The sequence below is a fragment of the Odontesthes bonariensis genome, chromosome 18 (genome assembly GCF_027942865.1).
Source record: "Odontesthes bonariensis isolate fOdoBon6 chromosome 18, fOdoBon6.hap1, whole genome shotgun sequence".
In the NCBI taxonomy this organism is placed as follows: Eukaryota; Metazoa; Chordata; class Actinopteri; order Atheriniformes; family Atherinopsidae; genus Odontesthes; species Odontesthes bonariensis.
Genome location: NC_134523.1, coordinates 18,411,059 through 18,428,981, shown reverse-complemented (window position 1 = coordinate 18,428,981; position 17,923 = coordinate 18,411,059). Strand labels below are relative to the sequence as shown.

General features: G+C 40.4%; 1 protein-coding gene across 1 annotated transcript in view; it reads left to right on the top strand.

Moving 5' to 3' along the window:
• Nucleotides 1-17,923, top strand: part of ext1b (exostosin glycosyltransferase 1b) — a 127,908-nt gene that overhangs the window by 70,888 nt on the left and 39,097 nt on the right. Inside the window, exons 2-4 of the mRNA XM_075450177.1 lie at nucleotides 9,909-10,002; nucleotides 13,764-13,871; nucleotides 16,979-17,098. Coding sequence (XP_075306292.1) covers nucleotides 9,909-10,002; nucleotides 13,764-13,871; nucleotides 16,979-17,098 — 322 coding nt within the window. The remainder of the gene's footprint in view (nucleotides 1-9,908; nucleotides 10,003-13,763; nucleotides 13,872-16,978; nucleotides 17,099-17,923) is intronic.

Below are 17,923 nucleotides of genomic sequence, written 5' to 3'. Positions count from 1 at the left end.
TTTTATTAGAAACACACAGGATCAAGAGCACAAACGGCCAGACACACATACACAGACAGCAAGACTCCCCCTGTCAGCCTACGGCTAAGCCACAAAAATCCCCACTGAAAGGTTTAGTCCCCACTTTTGTTCATCAGGGTGGGGACCGCCATGATCTTTGACCCAGGAGTCGTGACCCCACTCCAGTCTGGAGCCGCAGTTCTCTCACATGAGACCAGCTTCCTGTAAGGAGCATGTCATGTGACTAAAATACATTGGTTATATTTTGGGGGTTATTTTTGGCAGTGACATAACAAAAACACAAAGGAATGAAATAGTCACACATGAAGAATACTTGATTTTATAATCACTGGTTATGTATTGAAAATTACAACATTTTTTTTAATGTTTTTTATTTTGTTCTGGTTTGTCAAATGAATATTTCTGATAATTTCATAACACACTTGATTCATATATATTTATTATTAGAATAGTAAGATCTCGAGTATCTTCCCATTTAATGAATAAATCTCATTGAAAAAGAAGATTTCAGGGTTGTTTTTCCTCCCTTTGGTAAAGGATTATGCTCCAGATCATCGCGTTCATTCAATAGCGAGATTCAAGATTTATATTTGCGTGTATAAATGATTCTTTCCATACTTCAAGATTAGATTTTGTGCCTGTTTTGTGTTAATGCTGTCTCAGTTTGTGAAATATGGAAAGTGACTGTGAAAAATAAAATAAATTCTAACTATTCCCAGCCTCGGGTATGATCACAGAACTCTCATGTAGAGACATGGTTGCCAGTAATGCCATTCACTCACTGTTTACCTGACGGTAAGCCAAAGCAGAATATTAAACAGCAGCTCTGCATTCACGCACAAGCAAAAACCCAAAGGTGACGGGTCACAGGTCGGTACTGACTACAGCTCCAACGCAGCTCACATACAGATAAACAGACCAAGATGGACACACACAGACACACACATGGTATTGACACCTGGGGCTGAATTTGAATGTACCTCCAGCTGACATCTATCCATGATTAATGAGAGAGCCCAGGTTAAGTTTTGGCTCCTTAATGAATAGAGTTTGAAAAGTTGAAGAGCCTATAAATATTTGACATGACTCCTGAATATGTTTGCATAATTGATGCAAGAGTCTAAATTGAATCATAATTGCATCATAGTGGACGGTTCGTCCTCTTTCTCTCTCCTTATTTTTCTTGTCCTTTGTATCCTACACTCCCTGTGATGTTTCTCTCAAGACCAAATATGCCTCCTTCATTCGAACACATGCAACACACACAGACTCAGATGGGTGCCGACAGACAATCAATGCGATCTCAGGGTGTGACTGACGCTTGGTACTGATGAACTCACTGGGTAGCGTATCGCTTTGCTTGCCTCTGTGTTGTGATTGACAGCTGTACCTTCTCTATGCCTCCTTCCCTTTTACACACACACACACACACACACACACACACACACACACACACACACACACACACACTCTTGGAGCACCGACTGTCTCAGACATCATGCTGATCTCCTGTGTCATGCGGTGCTGTGTTTGATGCTGATGTCAAACTCGCTCTCAAATGATTCTGTGTGTGTTTGACTGTGTGTGTAAGTGTGTGTGTGTGTGTGTCAGAAAAAGAGGTGGAGGAGTCTTTTTGGATGAGCGTGGATAATGGCTTCAAGACAGAAACTAAGCTGCATACATCTATAAAGAAAATAACATTTTGGTTATTATTACAACATAATAAGGAAAGACAGAACACTCTATCTTAATCTTTATCTTTAAGAATCTTTGATGTTTCTAAAGTCAAGTCTTAACTTTCCCTTTATACATTTTGAAAGATGTGTATTTTTGAGTGAAACATACCCACTGTTATCCGTAATTAGTGGTGCTGGGTATATTGTTACTTTGAATCAGTTGGAGGGGAAAGTCATATAAATGCCTCTTGGGTGGCAAATGTGAAAGACAGATGGATGCACATTTAGGGCAATATGACATACGTTCAGTTTTATATCATCCTCTTTTAGCTATATAGTCTTGTCAAAACCCAATAATGCATGACCGTTCTTTTTCTTCAAATTCCTGCGAAGCCAACGTTTCTGTGCAGAAACGTCCATTTTCCACAACAGTTGTGGTGCTGCTCTGGATGGGTTGTAAACATTCTTTCTCATCGGTGGTGCCGTGTTGAAGGACCCAGGTGGCTCCAAAAGGGGGATTTTATCTTGATTTAGAGGAGTCTTTTGTGGGAATACATTAGAGTGTGTTTGCAGACAACAAATTAGGTGTGATTAAGTTTCTCTTCACCTATTGGAGGAGAGCCGGACCAGTCTTTCCCAGCAGATGGGACCCTGATAATGGGGGTCCTTTGAAATAGCAGTGTGGGTTAGTGTTTGTGCAGTTCATGCATATTAAAGTAAATGCAAGAGTGAGTATCTTTATGTATGTATGTGTGTGTGCATTGCAGAGGTTTGAGAAACTCTTCGAGATTTTGGATAACGATTTGTTATGACAGAGCCTGCAGTGACCGTGATGTGGATGGAACGAATTAAAGTATTGTGTCTCTGAGTGTGTGTGTGTTTCAGATGAAAGGACGTCTCAGTGAGGGGTAACTCTGGCCTTCTCTCTGCTCTTTGTTTCAGTGGCTCTAATGACAAAATGTGTCAGTGTTTAAAAAGGGACCGCCGCAGAGCATGTGCTGACATGTCTAAATCTGAGACTGTCTCACACTTATGGATCTACACACATACACACGCATGAACACACCCACTGACATGCACAGTGAGGTGTCCTGAGGGCTATCTGGAAATGCAGAGCGAGGCACAGCTGGTCTCCAGTGAACATCCACGCAGACTGGACACCTCATCTCTAAGATCACACAGTGAAGCCCCAATTACTGACGAAGTGTGTTTGTGTCCGCGTGTGTTCATGCATACAAGTGTGAAGCATGATTCTCGGAGTCATCTTGCTGCCCATGCAAACAAATTTCCCTAATGCTCCTGGATACGTGCGTGGAATACTCGCCATCGAGTTTAAAAATCAACCTGACTTCCATCCTTGAAAGACTTGAGGGTATGCATGCAGTTGGGGGGGGGACTTTGAATACTGTGCAGACACTAAATGTAACTGAAAAATTGCCTCCATCTGTTGGCAGTGGAAAGAATCTGAGAGGACAAATTGAAAAGATTGCACGGATAAAGCCGTCACTGCGAATTAGTATCGCGTCAGGAAGACTTCTTGTTATCGGGGTATTTGTAAAATATTCAGGCTTACACACACGGGTTGGGAAGTGGGGGTATCTGTGAATGTGGCTGGAAGGAAAGAGGAAAGAACCAGCTTCTGACCTAAAGTGATGCAGAAGTTTGCATGAGTGTACCAAGTGTGAGTCTGCATGTTAATGAGTCTGAGTTTTAGATTATGTGTGAACATGTTTTATTTTTATTTAGGCTTAAGCAGTAAAGACCCACCACCTGCAGCTATACTCAGTGCCCAGCTCAGATATGAATGGATCCAGTACAGCCAAGCAAACTAGCGTAACATCTTAGAAATCCCTCACACCTGGTTACATTAAAATTAATGCTGCAACACTGAGTTACGGGGACTTTCCAGGCAAAATTTGACAAGTATGGTTCATGTACTGGCGCCAGGAGGAGACTTAAAATACATAAGCTGTGAAGGGTAGGCCTACAGCTCAACACTGGCATACAGATAGCCTGCATCAAATTATGCGCATATTTTCTTCATGCATGTGGGTAATTTAGAATTTCACATTTCTGAAAAATGTTTCAGGGGTTGTTATGTGACTGTGAGCGCACTGTATCCGGCTTGGGTGACAGTGACAGAGCACTACAGAGAGGAAAAAGAGAATAACAGACCAGACAGATCAGTCAGCGATTCCCCTCAAGAAATTGTTCTTGATGGGGCAGAAAGACCTGTCATATTAAGCTTTGTTCCAGTCTTATCCACATTCAAGTCAATATGAACTTTCTGTTTCATGACAGGTATCAGAGATGCTTCCATATGTATCTCCACTTAACCCTCAACAGTTTTCACCTCCCGATTCCTAATGCTTTCACTTGGGCTGTCTTAATTCTTAGCACTATTGAGAAGGATAGGCTATTTTTGTTCAGTTTTCAAGAGTTTCTGTAAGAAAATGGAGGTATGCATAAAAACACAAAGTATTTCCATATGTGCCCATATAGGATTTACAAACAGCGGGATCTGCGCAGTCAGATATTAACACAGTTTGTTTTTTCTTTCTGCCACATCTGTGATAACAGCTGTCCTGTTATGAAGCAGTCTAGTCTGACTAATAATGTCACTCGGTACATTACAATCTGCGTGTTTTTATCAGTTGTTCATTAGATGGTTTAAGGCTGCACTCAGTTGTCTCTACGTGATTACAGGCTTAGATTTAGGCTTCCTTCTCTTTTACTGGGGATTTTAGTTTTCTGGTACATCTGACTCAGTGTTGTCTATTTTATGTTGTCTGTCTTTGTTCCTCTGTGTTGCTGTGGCCCATCTCAGCCTGCCAACAACACTTAGTCTTAATCTCACTAATGCGTTTTCAGTCAGATATTTACAGATATTTGTAATCGTTCTATTTTGTGCATAATGTACAGAAAGACTAAAGGCTTTGTTGAAACAAATTCACAAACCCTTTAATGAAACAAACCTTTCATCAAAAGCTCACCAGTGGGCATTAAAGCACTAATTAAAGTTTGTTAATATGTTACATATATTCAGGTTACTTGTAACCTCTGTGCTTATGTTTTCGCTGCCACTTTTATAATTCTACATGCAACTCTTAAATGTGTCCAGCTCCAGCACTAGTCAGCCAGCATTTTTCTTGTCATGGGTTTGACCACAGAAAACCTATTTGTTTGGCCATGCGCGCCTCTGAGCCATTCCATGCTGGAATGCTAATTGTAATTACCATAAACTGGCTAATGAACGCTAATCTGGCTAATGAATTAGTTTCTGAGCATACAGCTGGAGTTATAAGAGCAGAAGGGGAAGGTAGGACAAAATGGACATGCAAACACCTGGATGCACTCTTACAGATGCTGACAGATATTCTTCATCATAGCTGCAGGGTAAATAAGTGTAGGGCTGGAAAGTCACTGTGCGTAACTGACATAGACACAGCCACAAAGTGCTGATCCTTCTGGAGCGCATGTCTGTGCTCCACGCATGTGCGCGCGCATTATCATCCTCAAGCGTGCAAATACAGACACGCGTTTCCTCACACACACCCTCACCAAACACCCACTATCCCAGTCAGTCAGAGGTACATTGAGCAAGCACATCTGTCGCACTCTCATGGGATCGCACAAAACAATATTATTCAGCTTACACACTTGTGTTTACGATGATCCTATTTCATTACTGCTGGAGTCTCTCTTTAAACTGTTACTTGCGAGACAAATGAGCACATGTTTGACATCCAGAATGATGCTCTATCATCAAACCACTGTTATTGCTGTGTGCAATGGACACAGGTTGCAGAAATGAGGACTTTCTTGATCATAAATGATCCAATGCAAGTCTTAACTAGATCATTTTATGTTGCAAAACCCATTGAGTGTCCTCACAAACCCTACTGCGTTACATTCCGGGATGGGCAAATAGATAATAAAAAGTCCTCCCCTGGCTTTGTTCCAGCCATCAACACACTAGCAGACACTCATTCTTTTGCAGACTCGCACTGAAACCCACTTTGAAGGACAAAGAAATTAGTGGGAGAGTGAAGAGGGACACGAGAAGTCCAGGAGGAGAATGTAACAACAGTCTCAATAAGCAGCAAATTGGATCTCTTGCTCTCTGCTCCATCGAAGACAATCAAGTTGGGTGAGGTTTTGTGTGTTCATACCCCTGAAGCTCCACAGTCAGGGGACAAACAGGCTAGGCGTCTGCTAGGTCCTGGGTGGCACCAGAGAAACAGGAGGCAACACAATGAGTGTACCTCAGGGAATCTCAGCTTTATAGAGGCCTCATTTTTCCACATTAAGTTATTAGATACCTATATTTTACAACATGCCTTAGCTATGATTGTTAATTCTGTCTGCATTACATTCACAAACCTAACAGCTAGATCTCATCTTCAGAGGGGTTTTCCATGTATAAATGAAGCGTAAATGAACTCTTTCAAACAATGTACCCTAACAGAAGTATCTGAAATAACACACTATAATAGCCGTAAGGCAACATTTCAGATTCCTCGCTAGAAAATGCAATTTGCTAAAATGGCTGGTTGTCATTTCAGGCAACAAAATTAATGATAGCTTTAAATGAGAGTCCTGTTTTCACTGACTTGATTACATCAATTTAATTCAGCATATCTATCACACAAACCATTAAACAATGCAAGGTCTGACAGGTGCTGTAACTGAGCACCTGAAAGGCAGTCATGGAGGGGGGTTTATTGTCTTCTTCCAATAACACTGGGTGCATACAGTACAGCAGTGTGTTTATTTTCTGTTTCACACCTTCACCCCTTGTTTGCATGGATGATGCACCACTCCTGTGTAATTAAGTCGTTGCAAATGAAAGCACTTAATGACATTACCATGGTAACACAGTATTGTCGTTGGGAGTAGAGATGTGTTTCTTAACTGCTGTGAAGTTGTTGGACATGTACTCAAATGCAAGTGCATACAAAACGTGGGGCTGCACATGTAGAGGTCATTACCTCTGCTTTATTACATGAAGTCCTGTTTACTGTCTGCGCTGTATCTTCTGCACGCTACACTACATTTTTGCTCTAAAAGTGTCCTTCCATTGTTATAGACGTGTTTCTTTTTCCTCACACTGCTTTTATTGCTTTACCCACACACACATTCTCTCAAGCACACGTGCAAGATTGTAAAGATGGCTCACACATGAGCGCATCCTGCTGGTGGTTTCCGCATAGAGATAAAGCCGAGGAAGAACTGTTTTTATTAGAGACAACAATTTACAGAACAAGGAGAGCTTGAGAGGAAGTCAAAGTTGACCACCTCATTCATTCCAAACTCTGATCCACTAACCCTGTGTAAAAGAAAATCATCTCTTTTAGGTTGAACTCCAGTCATAATCACATTAAAGCTCACAGAAGGAGAATCATTTAGGAGGGAGACATCCTGAAGTCTATCTCTGAACTAAGTCAGAAGTTTAGACTTAGTTCGGAGATCTTAAAGTGTCCCGTACTGGCATGAAATAGAACAAAACTGACAACTTCAATTCTTCCAGTGACAGGTGGGTCAACATTTGTGTTACATTATACGTGTGATAGGAGAACGGTAAAATCGTCAGCTTAAACTTGTTACCAGCCTGCTGCGTGTTAAGTCCCACATTTATATTCATTGCCATCGGATGTCGGTCTGTCTTGTAGGCTGTTACTTACACACACACACCGTCCAGGCAGACAGCTGGTGTGGAAATATGGGGTAAGATAGCTTATTTTTTTTCCATCGACAGGTGACGGAACGTCAATGTGAGGGCGTGCAGCTGTCGCGTGTTCGCTCTCTGCATGTGTGTCTGCGAATAAGTGTGTTGCACAGAGGGTTGTGCATGTAGGTGTGAATCAGGATGGGACTTTATCACAGCCTGTCATGTCCCTGCACATTATTAGAGTTCGACTGAAGCAGAGACAAGGGCGGCATCTTACATCAGCAGTCGGCTTGTGTGTTTGTATTTATGCGTGAGAAAGAAAGAGAGTGTAGAGCTCGGCTTCCAGCTTTGACCCGTCAGCTCGATCCATATGCACAGGAACACACCAAAGGCAGCATCAGCAATCACTGTCACACTTCTACACAAGCTTCAGTACATCCACAGCATCATCAATAGAGCTGGATCTGTGTGTGTGTCCTGTATCCTTCACCTTGGATGGACTATCGTTAAATGAGAAATGATTTTCTGCCTCACAAGTCTGTTAACCCCAAACCCAACAACGCTGAAGGCTCATTTAATTTTTTTTTTTAACAAATACAATATAAATAAACATGTATATATACTAATAAGCTTATATTTATAATTCAAATATATATTTTAAAGTGGTGTTTTCACTTCCTGTTGTTTAATTGCAAAAAACTCTATTTCAGAACTGTCATAAGTACATTTGGGCTTTATTCTCTCATTGCAGTTTTTCATACATTTTTTACTCGATTTGGTATAAGTGTTTTCTGTCTGTTTAAATTCTTGTTTCAAAAATGAATTGTGTTCATTCTGAGTAAGACTGACGCTGAAGCAGCAAATATAGTCTTTGTTGAGTGCTTTGAAACAGAAGTATGCAAATGAACTCTCCTTAACGGGTATCAGTGTTCTCTCATTTATTAAAGAGGACAATAATGGTATGACTAATGTTGCAGTATTTTGTTATTGCAGTTTCCAGGAGTCCTGTGTATAAGTTTGTCAGCAGGTTAAATGTGTTGATAGGAACGGGGTTAATTTGTTGTGATCTCTGTCCTCGGGTGCATTAATTAGTATCAGAAAATGTGTGAAAATCACCAAAAACAGAACTTAGTACCTATTTTCTTATCCTCTGTCTTGTTAATATTGCAGATCTGATATAAATGTCTTATAAAGGATCGCCCTACAGCCTCATATTTCATTCTGAGTGTGCTCTAAACAGAACAATTTTAACAGAACTCTTTTTGAATTATGCCCTGCCTCCTCTACGCTCGAAATAGACAGTATTTTGAAGTATCACCAGGAGCAGCTGCAGATAATGTCTGCCCTTAATGATACAGATATTTTCACAAGTTCATGTGGGAAAATGGTCTACATATGGAAGGTAGGAAGAGATTAATGACACAGAAAGCAAGAAAGAGAAAAGAAAAATGAAGACAATAGAGGGCTTGACATAAGTTGATCAAATGTGGGGGAAATTATGAGCCTGGGGGGGCTCCTGGCATTTTATATCCGAATAGCTCCATAAATCCAATTACGTAACATGATACAGTTTAAACACATACCTGTCATAACATGGAAAAGTATCATGAACACAAACCACTGCACAGATACACACCGTTTCTCTATTTCTGCCTCTCAGTTTCTCTCAAATACACATGCACTGAGCCAGCTGTGTTGTGGAAGCAGGTGTCACTCTCAGCTCATTACCCCTGGCAGGGTTGATCACCCTGTTTGGAGAGCAATAAGACACACCTCACTGGAGAAATGGAGGGATCAGAGGGCTGGAGGAGTAGAAGGAGGGAATGGCAGCCTCCTGTTTGCAGAGATAGAGGCGCTGAAAAAGGCAGCGAGGAGAGAGGGGGTTGGTGGTTAGTAAGGGTGTGTGTTGCTGCGGAGTTAGGTGGAGTGTGATGGAAGGTGGAGAGAGGAAAGGTGCAGCTGAATTAAAGGAAAGAGGAGAGAAGACGAGGACAAAGCCAAGTCAAAGGAGGTTGTGAAAATCACACAAAGGCAACAGGGGAAATTAGAAAATTGAAGGACCGTATAACTGATAATATGTTTAATGTTATTTTGGTGGCCTGCTGGATTTAATCCGTCTACGGTTAACAGACCTAAGTCCTGGTCCAGCTTTGGCTTAGTGCAATCATAGTAAATGAATATGGATGTAATGTTTCCATGTTTCACTGGAACAAAAGGTTTATTACCTAATGTGTTAGAAAATTGTGTTTTATTCAGTTCATTAGGACATCTCTTTTCCTGTTTTTGGTTGATTCGAGTGCTTAGAATTTGCATGTTTAATGGCAATGTTTGTTTAAATGATGCCATTCATAACAGATGTTGTGTGTTACCACCAGTCGATTATTAGTCCTGATGCAACGTGAACAGTTTAAAAAAAAAAAAAGGCCAATGGTAGTGCTAATGTGCATGGCTGTGATTGCTCTCAGCTTTGCAGCATGCTTTTTTAAAAACCTACAAATCTGTCAACTCACTGCGTGTGTGTCTTTGTTGTGTCTTTGCAGGTATGACTACAAGGAGATGCTCCACAATTCCACCTTCTGTTTGGTGCCGCGTGGCAGGCGGCTGGGCTCCTTTCGCTTCCTCGAGGCGCTACAGGTAAACAAACAGCACACAAACAAAGACACCCTTCTGAGAGAGCAATGCATCTGTGGCGAATTCAAGGCCCCCAGCAATTTCCCTGGGAAGAAAAATGCTCACCACCTACACTCATCCTTCCATATATTTTTTTTCATAGCTACTTCTAGAATTTAAGAATCATTGAATTATTACCACCTTATTTTCCACTGATGTAATAAATATGAACAAATAAGACCTTCGCTGAAAAGATGAGCTGCTTCTTTTTACATTAGAGCACTCATTAATTTTGCAGATGCACTGTTATTAGTTATTGTCTGACACTGTGAAGATAGCAACCAAATATTTCAAGTCTGAAAAAGACAATTGATGTTCTTTGGCTTTTTCCCTCTTTGTCAATGTGTCAAATAGTTTTTTTCTGCGCTTGTACCACAGAACCCACAGGTCACCTAACCAACTTGTTGTCCAGTCTTTTTTTCCCCCTTTATCTAACTTCACAATGGAACAACTCCACATAATGTCTGCATGGTGCAAGTTTGACACAGCTCAAACAATAGGCATTCTCAAGCCTGGACTGACTAATGTGTTAAAGTACACATATGGGGATCAATCAGAGCAAGCTGGGCCTTCCAGGGGCGGGGCTTAAAGAGACAGGAGCTCCCAGAGGAAACGTGAGCTCCTTAACAATTAAGTATCATATAAACTTTTACTGAGCCACAAAAGAGCGATTTTCTATTTATTTACTTTTATCTGCCAGGTTATTGTTTTGTTTTGTATGACACTCACAAAATAATCAGTGACATGGGATTCCTACATTTTATCTTGTCAGCATTAAGTTTAACCTGTACTGGATAATGAGGGGAAAATCCTCCACCTAATAAACTGTAACATAACATCCCAGTTAGGGCTGTTAGAGCAATTTAAAAGTCTTAGGAGACAAATAATCATTTTTTAATCAATATTGGACAAGAAATGAAAAGCTTAGACATAACAAGGTGATGACTTTGAAAGAGCATAAGCGCCACCAGTGAGTTAACTCACTGAAATCATGGCAGCTATGTGGATATATTACATTTCTGTTAGTTTAACACTGTTTTTCATGTAGGTTAATACAGAAGATAATGTTAGCATGATCACTGTTATCTCAAAATATGTAACAGTTGTCGTGACAGTCATTTTTTATCCCTTTTCCTCCTGCCTCTTGATGCTTTTTGTGTCTGTTCATCTGTCTTTCTGACTGCGCAGCACTCCTCTGCATTACCACTGCACTGTCCTTTACCTCTCCTTACCGAACGCTGCTGTCCACTGAGAAGTGCGATTATCTCACTATCAGATGCCACGAGCCCTACACGCACACATGCCGCACTTCGCCCAGGAGTGAAATATGCCCTCTTCTCTCCTCCCTCCATCCGTCAACTGGGCCCAGTGTAGCTAAAGATGACAGAAGAGAGTCTGCGGGCCTCTGGGCTTTGCATGAGAACCATTCTGCATATGGGTCAATTTGTTTTGTGTGTGCACGTGTGCAGTAAGCGCCATTTTTGTGTTTGTAAATATCCGTATGCATGGGTTTGTGTGTGTGCGTGCGTGCATGTGTGTGCAGCAGGGCCCGTGGGCCAGTTCTGCTTTAGCTGACACCTTTATGACCTGGGAGTGACAGCGCCGTCATTACATCAAACTCCCACCAGAAAAACACACACACACCAGCTGTTCCCCCATCTCTCTTTTCATCCCTCCATCCCTCTGCCACTCCTTTGCCAAAGGTCACATTCAGCTTCAATGCCCTTTCATCTTTTTTTCTATGTATCTATGTACGCACTTTCTTCTGCCTTTTGATCTTCTTTTCAAATCCTGTTCTCTCTTTATTATTCCTCCTGCTCAACTCCTCTGAGTAATTAACCCCACTGCACCTAATACTGTATCAACATTTTAAAAGTGATGCGTCTAAATTCGAAAGTGGGTACACATACACAGTTCTGTGATCACTCGATATTAAATGAAAAGACACTCTTTTTTTTATTTTTCAGGCTTGTGAATGATTCAAACATCTTTATAAATCAAATAAACACAAATGGAGCAAGTAATTAAGATATTCTTTTTGTTCATGTTTGATTTTGCAAGAGTTTCCACAGTGTGGATTAATCTTGTCTGGTTTATTTAAACCCACTCTGCCTCTTTGCTCTTCTGAGACTCATTCTCAGCTCTTTGCTTATGTTACTTTCAGTAAAGAGGGATGAACTGTTTATCTCACTAAAGGATATTTTCTAAGATTCATATCAGCCAGCATGATGCTGGATTATCCACTATATGTGCCTATATGCTGCTGGCCTACTTATCTAGATGGTATGCTCATGCTTAGTTCTGTTTACCACTCTGGTTCCTATTTGAACAAGTGTTGAATAACTAGCCACCAGCCAATGATGGCCTGTGGCTTCATTGGCTGGTGGGGGAAAAAAAAGAAAAAACTGCAATCTTTTCAAATCTCCATCATGCATGATCACAATCGTACATATATGTTCGTTAGCAGAAGGTGGACTTTCACATAAAATCCTACGGGTATGTGTGGACATGATTATGGGTGTTTTAAAATGCATTTATTATAACACAGTAAAAAAAAAAAATACAGCTAAAAAATCAAGTAGAATTTGTGATGCCCTGAAATATGATTCCATCTTAATGTTAATGTTGCCTTCGGTTCACGGTGATGTGTAATAATTCCTAAAACTTGCCAATAAGCTGCTTTGTAATGTCATACTTGTCAAATTTGTGTTTAAAGGTTGTCCTTCTGCCTTGAAGTGGAAAACAACATCTGTTACCACAGCTTTCAGTGTATGCTGCACGTCTGCGGTTTCCATTATTAGTTTGAAACTTCTATTATGTTGATATTTGCAAGGATAAGATTCAAATTGTCCAAAGTTTCTCGTTTTGGGGAGACTAATATTTGTGACGTCTAGGAGTTAGTGACACCTAGTGGGATAATTTCAGATTGCAATAAACTGAGCTCCTCTGGCCTCACTCCCCCTTCCAAGCTAGTGGCAGAAACTATGGTTGCTTTTTAAAAGCAATATGCTCTCCTTTGGGCCAGTGTTTGTTTCATCATTTGTTTGGGATTCCTGCAGAAACATGACCGACTTGACTTGAAGATGCCGCACACTGTTGATGCACAAGCCTCATTATTGGGGGACAAAAACACAGATTCTTACACAGATCTAATTCTCCTTCAAGGAAAACAAGATTCTGAATATTGTGTTGCATCTATACAAACAGGGTCCTATAATTCACACACAGCGAAACTTTAAATCAGTTATATGACCATTTTTAAGGCATCTGCTTTTAAAGCACAAGCATTAAAGTTATGAATTTTGATGACTCCCATTCAGGGACCCCATTTAGTTCTCAGCTAATAAACTTGACAGCTATAAACGACATAAAAACCTTGCAATAACCAGTCTTCTTGCTTTATTGAAGGCTGTGATGCTTGATTTGTTTTTCACTATGATCTGTTCAAGTCGCACCAAAAGTGCCGGTAACTTTTGTAAGCTCATAGACAAGTGGTTTGAGCATGTAACACGTGTCTTTTTTCATCTCTCTACTGTGTGATAAATATACCAAAAATGACACTTGAAGTCAACTAAAAAATTTCCACCAATGAAGCATAAGACAAAAGGTCAGTGACAAATCACTGATAGTAAATTTATCTTAAGAGAATAACAGCAGCCATGATTAAGCTACATCGAGTTGTTTGCGAGGGATCACAGCCTGACTTCCCTGCTTGTGTGTTTCAGGCTGCGTGTGTGCCGGTGATGCTGAGTAATGGCTGGGAGCTGCCTTTCTCCGAGATCATCAACTGGAACACAGCTGCAGTCATCGGCGACGAGAGGCTTCTGCTGCAGGTAACGGCCCCTAGACATGCTCACACATCAGCTGCACTGTTCCAAGACTACACCACAGAGAGAAAAGGTTAAGCCTGTTAATGCCTGCTCTCTTCCTTTACCCATTTCATCTCATTTTCAGTTTTCTTGTGTTGTCTGATGAGGTGGCTCAAGCAGCACACAAAGTCCTTGACTGCCTCAAAATGTCTCTCAAAACCTCAAATTGTTAACGAAAAGAGTAAATAAATAGAATGAGGAAATGGATTTAGTTAGAATTGCTTGAGCTTCATGGAGAGAAAAGTAATTATATGCCCATTAAATCTTAATTTGAATGAAGCATGTGATAATATTGTTTGACATTGGGTTTTATAATGTGGGAGCTCACTCTATACAGCACCAAATGTGCCCAAGCTATCCTGGATAATTCTTCTAATGTTTTTTATTGTAATACAATGAGACACAATGATGATTATACAGTCCCCTTCAAAAGTATTGGAACAGCAAGGCAAATTCCCTTGTTTTTGTTGTTCACTGAAGACATTTGGGTTTAAGATCAAATGATGAGTATGAGACAAGAGTTCAGAATGTCAGCTTTTATTTCCTGGTATTTACATCTAGATGCGTTAAACAACTTAGGATATATCACCATTTGTAATACACCACAGCATTTTTAGGTGAGCAAAAGTAAAGGAACAAATCATCTTAAAGTAAATAACATTTAATATTTGGTGCCATAACCCTTGATTGTAAAAACTGCCTCAAGCCTGCGACCCATCGACATCACCAAACTGTTACATTCTTCCTTTGTGATGCTATTCCAGGCTTTTACCACAGCTTCTTTCAGTTCTTGTTTGTTTCGGGGGGTTTCCCCCTTCAGTCTCCTCTTCAGGAGGTGAAATGCATGCTCTATCGGGTTAAGGTCAGGTGATTGACTTGGCCAGTCTAAAACCTTCCAGTTTTTCCCCCTGATAAAGTCCTTTGTTTTATTGGCAGTGTGCTTTGGGTCATTGTCCTACTGCATGATAAAATTCCTCCCAATTAGTTTGGATGCATTTCTCCATAAATTGGCAGACAAAATGTTTCTGTACACTTCGGAATTCATTCTGCTGCTACCATCATCAGTTACATCATCAATAAATATTAAAGAGCCTGTTCCAGAAGCGGCCATGCATGCCCAAGCCATGACATTACCTCCACCATGCTTCACAGATAAGCTTGTATGCTTCGGATCATAAGCAGTTCCTTTCTTTCTCCACACTTTGGCCTTTCCATCACTTTGGTAGAGATTAATCTTGGTCTCATCAGTCCATAAGATTGTGTTCCAGAACTTTTGCTGCTCATCTCTGTACTTCTTTGCAAATTTCAATCGGGCCTTCCGATTCTTACTGCTGATGAGTGGTGTGCATCTTGTGGTATGGCCTCTATATTTCTGCTCTCGGAGTCTTCTTCGAACAGTGGATTGTGATACCTTCACCCCTGCACTGTGGAGGTCGTTGGTGATGTCACTTACTGATGTTTTGGGGTTTTTCTTTACAGCTCTCACAATATTTCTGTCATCAACTACTGTTGTTTTCCTTGGCCAACCTGTTCGACGTCTGTTGCTCAGTACACCAGTAGTTTCTTTCTTTTTCAGGACATTCCAAATTGTTGTGCTTGCTATGCCCAATGTTTGTCCAATGGCTCTGATTGATTTTCCTTATTTTCTCAGCTTCAAAATGGCTTGCTTTTCTCCCATAGACAGCTCTCTGGTCTTCATGTTGGTTTATCCTCTTTAACAAGAAATTCAGTCTTTATAGGTTTAAACATGCAGAGCTATTTAATGTTTGAATAATCAACCTTAAAGGCAACACCTGGTCAACAAGAAACACCTGTCAGTCACATGTTCCAATAGTTTTGCTCACTTGAAAAATATGTGGGTTCAAACAAAGGGTGGTATGTCCTGAGTTGTTTAACATATCTAGATGTAAATACCAGGAAATAAAAGCTGACATTCTGAACTCTTGTCTCATACTCATCTTTTGATCTTAAACCCAAATGTCTTCAGTGAACAACAAAAACAAGGGAATTTGCCTTGCTGTTCCAATACTTTTGGAGGGGACTGTAAATAAAAGTAGGACTTGCTTTTAAAGAATGTCTTTCACTGAGTTTATATGTAGTAATAGTGGTATTGAATTAAAAAAATATTGGGAAAATTCTGCTTATACCTTCTACCTCCATAAAATGTTTCAGTTTTCACTGAAGAGATGATCAAGAGTTTGTTCTTTTTCTAATCTTATTCAACCTTTACTTTAACAAAAAGCCACAAAATAAACTCATTTGCTTTTTGATGATCAAACTGCAGCTCCAGCATTTAAAGCTTTTCTAGCAAGGCCTTTTTATTCTTTTCTAGAAATTCCTTCCTTTGTGTCCTTGTTCTCCTAGACTCGTACACATTTTTGTCTTTTGTAAATGCTACATTGGACTATTTATTCTTTTCTCTGTGAGCCAAACTAGAAACTTTCTTTTGGCCCTCAAGCCAAAGGAATCTGCTTGAATTTTCTAAACTGGGCTGCTGCAGGTGATGCATACTTCAGTCCTGACTGGGGTCAGGTTTGAAGGAAACTCACTTATTAGCCCTCTTGCTGAGACTTGGATGAGAAGTTCAATACCACAACAGCTTCAAAGTCGCTGTGCAGAAATTAAAGCAGGTTTAAAAAAAATGCTAAATTCTTCCTGAACTTACAGAAATGAGAACTTGACCTGAACTGAATTCTGTCATGATGTGCTACTTAAAGCAAGAACATCTAAAGTATTGCTCAGAGCTGGAAACAGCAGCTTGACCATAACATGGCCGCACTGCCTCTTATTTCTGTTTTTATTTTACTTGTTTCTCATTGAGAAAGTTTAGTTGTTACCATCCAATTTAACATGGACAGCAGTCTCAAATATAAAGGTGAGATGGACAATTTTTAAAATTTGTTTATTAAAAATGTCATTTTCCCTCTAAATCATTTCCTGAGACTTGAGACTTTATTGGTGAAAGTGTAGTTAGTCCACCATAAAGTGCTTTATCTTTCATTCTGTGATTGTGCTGAGTGTATCTTTGTCGCCACGTCTCGGGGCTGATGTTGGCTTTTCGTTGTTGACAGATTCCGACCACGGTGCGCTCCATCCACCAGGATAAGATCCTGGCCCTCAGACAGCAGACGCAGTTCCTCTGGGAGGCGTACTTCTCCTCCGTGGAGAAGATAGTGCTGACCACACTGGAGGTGAGGATTCAAGGCACATGTTCACCAAACACAACACAACCTTCCCACTTCTTCTCCTTACATTAGTCTTTCTCCCATAGAGCTGCAGTGGCTCCTCAGATCCGGAAAATCGTTGTTTTTTTTCTCAGACCTCTCTTTAGTCTCTTTGATACAAAGCTAAAAGCAAAATAGCAGGCTAATCTGTGCAGTTTACACAGAGCAAAAAAGGAAACTTTTGGTAGATCATTCCTTCCATAGATGTGACTTCCATCTAGAATTTGAGGATAAATCAGCTATTTCCTAGATCAGCTAGAATAAATAGCTGAATAAATCAGCTATTTCCTGTTGTTAGGAAATCATTGATGGCAGTTTTAGTGTTTAGAGTAGAAATATTTATATGGTTTACTCCTCAGGGGGACCTCAGAGAGAGTATGCGTATGAATCATTGTGTATTAACTTTGAGGATCCAAAGCTGTGACCTTAAGGTCTTATTCTGCCTAAATTCAATTTTTATGAGTATCAGTCAACTCATTTGGCTTGAAGGATGGCTGTAAAAACAGTTTGTAGTTCTGCCCTTCGCAGAGAACACAGGCTTCCAACAGAGTGAACTGTATTTTAGTGGACCCCAATGCTGATGCATGGCTTTCAGGAAGCTTTCATAAAGTTCTTTTGAATTATTATTTTTTTTTTTTGTTAGTTTTCTAAGGTCAACAGAAACTTCTCAAACAGCCCCTCGTCGTTAGTTTAGGCTCATTTGGAGCCAAATGTGGCTGGGACGTGCTTGAAACAAACCAGTTTAAAACAACGTGTCATCCAACCTTTTCTAAAAGGGAATGTGTTTCTAAT